This window comes from Onychomys torridus, chromosome 8, assembly GCF_903995425.1.
Source record: "Onychomys torridus chromosome 8, mOncTor1.1, whole genome shotgun sequence".
NCBI classification, from domain to species: domain Eukaryota; kingdom Metazoa; phylum Chordata; class Mammalia; order Rodentia; family Cricetidae; genus Onychomys; species Onychomys torridus.
Window position 1 is genome coordinate 68,493,015 of NC_050450.1, and position 8,160 is coordinate 68,501,174.

The 8,160-nt window shown below is 44.9% G+C and overlaps 1 protein-coding gene across 1 annotated transcript; it reads right to left on the reverse strand.

Annotated features, from left to right (window-relative positions):
• Nucleotides 1–355: 355 nt before the first annotated feature.
• Nucleotides 356–6,429, reverse strand: Tefm (transcription elongation factor, mitochondrial). Its single transcript, XM_036194466.1, has 4 exons — nt 6,336–6,429; nt 3,950–4,407; nt 1,444–1,593; nt 356–970 (listed from the first exon to the last, which is right to left on the reverse strand). Exons 1-4 carry the CDS (start codon nt 6,376–6,378, stop codon nt 527–529), a joined length of 1,095 nt encoding a protein of 364 aa, XP_036050359.1. The 5' UTR covers nt 6,379–6,429; the 3' UTR covers nt 356–526.
• Nucleotides 6,430–8,160: the final 1,731 nt, after the last annotated feature.

An 8,160-nucleotide genomic window follows, 5' to 3' on the forward strand; every position in this document is an offset into this window, starting at 1 on the left:
ATCCCTGCAGGCCAGAAGAGGGCACCAGATCTGATTAGTTTGGTTGTGAGCCACCATGTGGTTGCTGGGAATTGAACTCAGGACCTCTTTTTTACATGTAAGTGAATGCTTCGTGTGTGTGTGTGTGTGTGTGTGTGTGTGTGTGTGTGTGTGTGTGTGTGTGTTGTGCAGGATCCCTGGAACTGAACTTAGAGATAATGGTGAGCACTTGCAATGGGGGTAGGAACCAAAGTAGGGTCCTCTGGAAAGGCAGCAAGAGCTATTAATGCGGAAGCCTGGTCCTTGCTTTAAAATGGAGGTAACTTTTGGCTGTGTGAGTGGCATCTTACTATTTAGCACTTAAACACAGAAGCCATAAAATTTCATAAAATATTTATTGATTTGGCCTTGGCTCATGTATACTATCTCATAGCCAAAACTCTGGCTTTATAAACATAGGAAATATACTCCAAATGTTTTCTTCTCCACTGACATGGAGGAGGGAACAGCTGGTTTAGTAAATTAATGTAACACGAGAGCAAGCACATTAACATTTGAGCTCTGAGCCTCTGCCAAGCACTAACTCATAGAAGGCGACAGCTTGTAACAATGAATCGTACAGCTCTTCGATGTGCTGGGAGGCCTTCAGAATCTTCTGTCTGTACCGGACTACTCGATCCTGTGGGAAGAACACCCGAGGCTCCTTCTTCAGCACAGACTCAGAGAGGAACTGCTTCACAAGCTCTCTCCCACTTGTCCTTGTATCGCCAATCATCAGGTCGAAGTGCTTGCCCACAGCATTCCGATTCATGCTCAGCACCTGATGCTGGCCATCCTCAGCAAAAGTTTTGTTGAGTAAGGCATACAGCATGGCTTCCGTGATGAGGAAATGTAACAGTATAGGAAACAGAGTTGTGTTCTGAATGGAAAGTCCTGATTTTTCCAAAATGTAGAGATCTGCTTTAGGTATCTTTGAAATGACTGAAGAAATCTTAAAAAAGCAGAAGAACAAGAAGAAAGAAAAATAAGCGTTTATGTTTTGTGTTTGTCCCATTTCTGACAACCCTGGAGTAACAACAGCTTCTCAGGAAGAAGCTAAGCTGGCTCTTGTGACAGTCTTGTCCTCAGCCCTGACGTCTGTGCTGGCTTCAGGACTCGGCCAGCGAAACGTAAGCATCTGAAATGTTCCCAGGTGGAGCAGAGGACTGGTTCTAGCCAGAGTCTCTGCTGGTGGCATGGTGCTAGCCAAAGCCTTTTGTTATCCTGCCACAAGACAGCAATCCCTGCCCATTGAAGGAGACAAAAGACTGTACTTAAAGACAAGGTTTCCAATGGGGAATAAAAAAAGTACCCCAAAGAGCAGCTTCACTGTTTGTTTTCTCTTACATTCCTTTTGAAACTGCCGTTCTAAACTGTACAAGGAACCATGTAGGAAGGCACAAAACAGAAAACAAGGAGCCTTACCACTTCCAGATAGACAGATGATGGGAATGTTCTGTTCGTTAATTTCCAACACTCAGCCTGCTGCCAGTCCAGCACCGTTAGTTTCCGGTCAAGGTGAGCCCATGCAATTCTTCGAGTACCAAAAACAATAGATACGACACTATTAACTGCCTAAGGGAAAAGGGCTGATTTCATTACAAGTGAAAACACCTTATAGCTCTACAACCTCCAAACTCAAAAAAACTTGTTCATTTACAAGCTGGGCACAGTGTCGCACGCCTTTAATCCCAGCACGTAGGAGGCAGAGGCTGGGGAATCTCAAAAACAAATAAACTAATAATAAATAAATAAAGGATTGTTTTATTGTGTGTGCGCGTGTACTGTACATGCACAAGTTCTCCAGATACCTTAGCTTCCCTTGATGGGCTGAGACCTCAAAAATGAAAGGTACCCTTTCCCAAGTTGCTTTTAGTCTTGGTGTTTTAGCACAGCAACGGAAAGGAAAGTAAGACACCTTGTTTAAAAAAACAAACAAAACAAAACATAACATTGGGCCAGCAAGATTGCTTGGTGGGTAAAGACAATTGCCACCATTGGGCCTGACAACCTTAGTTTGATTCCTATAACCCACATGGTGGATGGAAAGTCAGCTGATTCCCCTAAGTTATCCTCTGACTTCCACTGTGAAAGGGACACACAAATAAAAATGCAATTAAAATGAAAAAAAAAAAAAATCACAAGATAGCAGAGGAGAATCACCACCACCTTAAAAAGTCCTGCTGGGCACACGTGTCCTGCACACATATACACATACATAAAAATTCACTGGAGCCAGGCGGTGGTGGCACATACCTTTAATCCCAGCACTCAGAGATAGAGCCAGGTGGATCTCTATGAGTTCGAGGCCAGCCTGGGCTACAGAGTGAGTTCCAGGGCAGGCTCCAAAGCTACAGAGAGAAACCCTGTCTCAAAAAGACAAAAAAAAAAAATTAATCAGAAATGTTATCATTTTTACTATTTTCTACAGAAAAAATATTTTCCAGTTTCAAAAAAAAAAAAAAAATTAATTGGGCTGGCGAGATAACTTAGTGGGAAAAGCTGCTTTCCACTAAGTCAACAACCTGAATTTAATATCTGGGACCCACCTGGTGGAAGGAAAAAACTAACTCATTCAGATTATTCTCTAACCTCCCTCACACATGCCCTGGAGCGTCCATACACACCAGAAACACAAAAGTAAATAAACATAATGAAAATGGCAGAGCCAGAGCGGCATCTTTGAAGTAAGGACCTGGTTTACGGTGCATGGAAATTACTATCCTGCCTGCACACAGCCCTTCTCTGGACTACAGATTGTTTTATAATTGAATCTTAAAGTTGGTGTATGGGTGTTTCGTGCTCTGTGTGTAGAGTATGTACAGCAGTACTGTTCAGGCAGGCATGTATGTGTAAAGGTGTGTGCCACTGTGCTCAGCATAGAACAATTTAAATTGTACTAGAAAGACCGCCATAATTTTCTAGGGTCACTCCTTTGCCGACACACCTTTGCAGCTCAATATCCCATGTACCCTCTTGTCAGAGCTGCACATCTGCCTGACTGTCCTAAATAAACCCTGCCTGACATGCACACCTGTTAATCCCTGCACTAGGGAACCAGTGCACACGCTGTCGCTTGGAGGTTCGTCAAAAGTTCGAGACCAGCCCAGTTAATAGTTCCAAACCAGCTTGGACAACAGACTAAGACCGTCTCAAAAAATAAGATCAGCCGGACAGTGGTGGCACACACCTTAATTCCAGCACTCAGGAGGCAGAGACAGGCAGATCCCTGAGTTGGAGGCCAGTCTGGTCTACAGAGCTAGTTCCAGGACAGCCAGAGCTAAAGGGGGGAGCTCGTCTTGAAAAAGAATAAGAAAAATAGGGGCCAATAAGAGAGCTCAACAGGTAAAGACGCTTGCCACCAAGGCTGACAACCTGAGTTCTATGTCTGGGACCCCATGACATGAGTACCCACACACATTCAGCATTCATACCTACATATAAACAATAATAAAAATAAAGGTAACTAAAATTTCAAAACAAAAACCTTGTATAGACACACTTCTCATCAATCATGTTTTCTATCTGGAACACCCTCATCTTCGAGTTCTCACTAAACTTCCCCCACGTTCTACCTCACAGCATTCCCTCTGACTTGGCAACTAACTGTCTGTACCTTTCGTTTAACGCGACGGATCAATTATTAATACCAGTAGATCTAGATTCCTAACTAAACCGAAAGCATCTTGTTTTGAGCCAGTAAGATAGCTCAGAAGGTTGAAGCGCTCACCACCACCCCTGACCAGGAACCATACAGCAGAAGGGAAGAACGGACTCTTGAAAGTTGTCCTCTAACACACACACACACACACACACACTCTCGTAATTAAAGACAAAACAAAAAAAACCGTGTCTCTAACCCACTACTGGGAACGGCACTTTCCACAGTAAGTTCTCAAAGGGTAGGGTAGGTGGTCGAGGGAGAATGCACCTTAAGTCTCTCTCTCTGTACGGCTGGTTTGATGAATTTTCCCAACAGCCACTTTTCCTGTGACGTTTTTTTCCTTCCACTCTCTGGACAAAGAATGGAGTTACAAACTTGAACAGCAGTTTTATATTGGATCAAGGGCACGTCTATCAAACTCTCCAAACTCTGAAATGGCCCAAACTTCTTTCTGTGTTCTACAATATTGACGGACTTTCTTCCACGAAGCAATCTGAAAGCTTCCAGTTCTTTATTAGAGGCAGTATTCAACACATGCAAGATAGAAGCCTGTTGCTCCAGGGAGAAGAGCTTGTCCAATGCATCCCCAGGTTCCTTTCCATTTGTATCAAAAACAACATTGGCAACAATTTTCTCAGGTGCAGTAGACTTTCTCTGACAGCAGATATTATTTAGGGCTGGAGGCAGGAATGAGTGCTCTGGGACTGGAAGCCATCTCCACCTCCCTAAAGGAAAAATGGAGAAAATTTAAATTGGGATGTTCTCTTTTGAGTATCACTTTCCAAGCATGTGCAGTCATACAGATTTGCGCATAAATCACATCACAGGGAACTGTCTGTAAAAGAAGTGTAAAGCTGGTGGGAATTGTGCATGCCTTTAATCTCAGCATTAGGGAGGCAGATGCAGGAGGATCTCTGAGTTCAAGACCAGCCTGGTCTACAGAGCTAGTCCAGGACAGCCAGAGCAACACAGTGAAACCTTGTATCAAAACCCAAACAAGCTGGGCAGTGGTGGCCCATGCCTGTAATCCCAGCACTCAGGAGGCAGAGGCAGGTGGATTTCTGTGAGTTCGAGGCCAGCCTGGTCTACAGAGCTAGTCCAAAGCTACAGAGAAACCCTGTCTCGAAAAACCAAAAAAACAAAACAAAACAAAACATAAAGAGTAGTTTCAGAATGGTATAGTTACTTCTATCATTTGAGGGTTTTTGTTTGTTTGTTTGTTTGATTGATTTTGGCTATTGGTAGTTTTGGGGGTGGGTTGTTTTTGTTTGTTTGAGACAGGGTGTCACTAGAGAGTCCAAACTGGCATCAAATTCAGGATGGCCTTGAGTTCACAGTAATCCACCTGCACCAGGGTAGTCACTGCTACACAGAGGCCCTTACTTAAGGAAGAAGTTGTAGTCGCCTGGCACTTTAACCACGGGTCTATAATCTCAGCAACTGAGAGGCAGAGGCAGGAGAATGAGATTCCAGGCAAGACTCTGTAAGTTTGCCAACAGTCTGGGCTACATGAGACCTTGCCTCCAAAAAATAAATTAGTTAAGATAAAAAACTGTAGTTTGTGGGGAGACATAAGCAGGTAGGTTTCTGTGAGTTCAAGGCCAGCCTGGTTTACAAAGCTAGTTCCAAGACAGCCAGGGCTGTTACACAGAGAAACCCTGTCAGGAAAAAGAAAAAAAAAAAAAAAAAATTTGTTGTTTGCCAGATATAGTGTAGCCTACCTTTAATCTCAGCATTTGAGAAACAAAGACAGGCAGACCTCTGTGATAGGGCACTTGCCTAGCAAGGCCATGGTTTCCATACTAGCACTAGATTAAAATTATTCCAAATGTCTGATATTTCTGGTATTTGCATTTTCCCTCATTTGGTTTTTTTGAGACAGGATTTCTCTGTATAGCCCTGGCTGTTCTGAAACTCGATCTATAGACCAGGCTGGCCTCGAACTCAGAGATCTGCCTGCCTCTGCCTCCCGAGTGAGTTAAAGGCCTATGCCACCACCGGCAAGAGGATCTTTTTTGTAACCTTGTTTAAGATGTATCTCCACTTCCATTTTCACTAGTTTCTCCTTTGATGGAACTAAAGAAAATTCAATTTTATACGTTTATAGTAAATGTTTTAACTGGTCAGGAGTGGTGGTCCTCGCTTGTAATCCTAGCACTTGGGAGGTGGACGCAGGAAAATCAGGATTAGGGTCATCCTCAGATGCACAGAGAGTTCCAGGCCAGCTTGGGCAACAAGGAGCTTTGTCTGGGGAGGGCGGGAGCTGGTGGTATTAACTAAATGGTAGAGGGGGTTTATTCTGTTCTACACACTTCAAAGTGTTTCTACCATGACTGCGTTGTTGCAAGCAAAGCATACACCATGCAATGGATAACTTTGTAAAACAGTGGAAAGTCATTCTGACATAGCGGCCACAGAGGGAAATGCAGCCAGCAGCACGCTACTGTTAGTGTCGAAATCCACTGCCGGGCGCCCGGCCCTGGATGGAGAGCACGCGGACCCTGAGCCCACGGGCTCCGGGGCTCGGGAAGGGAACGCCCCTAAGCTCCCCTACAGGTCCACGCGGGAGAACCAGGCACGGGACAGGACCAAAACACTCCAGGCCACAGGCTAATGGCAGGTAGGCAGTCAACCTCGTGCCCAGGGACCCTACCTCCGGCCTTGATGAGGCAAGCAAGGTTAGTCCTCCAAGCCATCGCCAGGTTCTCTCCCGCTCGTCTTCCTCCACCAACTTCCGGTTGTGTGTGTTCCAACTAAAAGTGTTCGACTAGGGCTAGGCGAAGGGTTCCGGCGAAAGGGACGGTCCGAGGCTCAGCGCCAGGTAGAGATGCCCCTGAGTTCCTCCTAGAGATTGATGGCTGATGGTCTGAAAGCGCGCAGGCGGGATCTCCGAGAAGGAAAGGACTAGACCAGGTTTAGTCCTGCTTTGGGGCGAGACTTCTCTGGGTTTCCAGACACACAGAGACAGCCTGGAGAGGACTGTGAGGAGCTTGTACGCACACAGATAGCCTGTGCTTGTACGCACACAGATAGCCTGTGCTGAGTTGGAGGAGTAACCAGGATAGATGCACAGCAAAGGGAAAGAGGGTCGACGGAGGAGATCACTTTGACGCTAGGCATTGTTGGCCATTGTTGTCACGGAGGGTCGTTAGTCTGGAGCCACACTCGATCCTTGGAATGCTGCATGGAACAGTTGAAAAACCGGGCGCTTGTTTTCTTAGTTACAAAGCCAGATTGGAGGGGGTTTCTAGACAAAAACAAAAAAACAAAAAACCCGAGTCATTTGCAGTCAATGTGAGGCCGAATTGGAGAAGAGCCTGGGAGCAAGAAGAGGAATCAGGAAGGTGATTATCTTGCCAAAGCAGAATGAACAGTGGGAAGTGAAACCTGGGAGATGGAAGAAGAGTGGAAAGAAATGGGTCTTTGCTGGAAGGTGGGGCGGGGTACTTTATTCACCTTTTTTGTTTTTTAATAGGCTTTCAGGAGGAAGGGAAGGTAAGTGGGCTTATGTTTCTATGAGACATGGTAGCTAGCCTGCGATCCTCGCACCTAGGAGGATGAGGAGAATTGCTGTGAGTTTGAATCCAACCTGGGCTACATGGAGAGTTTGTAGCCATCCTAGACTACAAACTGAGACCCTGTCCCAAAAGACATCAACAACAATGGTTTTTCACAGCTCACCCATTAAGAGCACTTGTTGCTCTTGTGGAGGACCTGACTTTGGTTAACAGCACCCACATGCCAGCTCACAACCATGTATAATTCCTGGCCCAGGGTATCCAACATGCACCAGGCACATATGTGACACACAGACATACATGTAGACCACATATAAAATAAAATAAGTCTAAAATAGGGGTTGGGGATTTAGTTCAGTGGTAGAGCGCTTGCCTAGCAAGTGCAAGGCCCTGGGTTCAGTCCTCAGCTCTGGCAAAAAAAAAAAAAAAAAAAAAAAAAAAAGTCTAAAATAAAAGTTGTTCATAAGAGCATCTGGTGTGGTGCACATTCCTGCATTCAAAGATGAGTTCCAGGTCAGCCTGCTACATAACAAGATCTTGTTTTGAAAAAAAAAATTTTTTTTAATTGATTGATTTTTATTTTATGTGCATTGGTGTTTTGCCTACATGTATGTCTGTGTGAGGATGTCAAATTCCCTGGAACTGGAGTTACAAACAGTTGTGAGCTGCCATATGGGTACTGGGAATTGAACCCAGGTCTATCTGTAAGAACAATCAATGATCTTAACTGCTGAGCCATCTCTCCAGCCCCAGCAAGATCTTGTCTTTAAAAAAAAAAAAAAAAAAAAAAAAAAGCCAGGCAGTGGTGGTTCACACCTTTAATTCCAGCACTCTGGAGGGAGGGTCAGGTGGATCTCTGTGAGTTCAAGGCCAGCCTGGTTTACAGAGCTAATTCCAGGACAGCCAGGGCTACAAAGAGAAACCCTGTCTCGAAAAACAACAAAACAAAACACAACAACA

Excerpts from the sequence above, each read along its gene's own strand:
- Tefm (XM_036194466.1), bottom strand. The coding sequence starts at position 6,378 with ATGGCTTGGAGGACTAACCTTGCTTGCCTCATCAAGGCCGGAG. Across the intron at positions 4,408-6,335 it reads TTGCCTCATCAAGGCCGGAG|GGAGGTGGAGATGGCTTCCA; the intron begins GTAGGGTCCCTG and ends TTTTTCCTTTAG. Across the intron at positions 1,594-3,949 it reads TACAGAGAGAGAGACTTAAG|GCAGTTAATAGTGTCGTATC; the intron begins GTGCATTCTCCC and ends CTTTTCCCTTAG.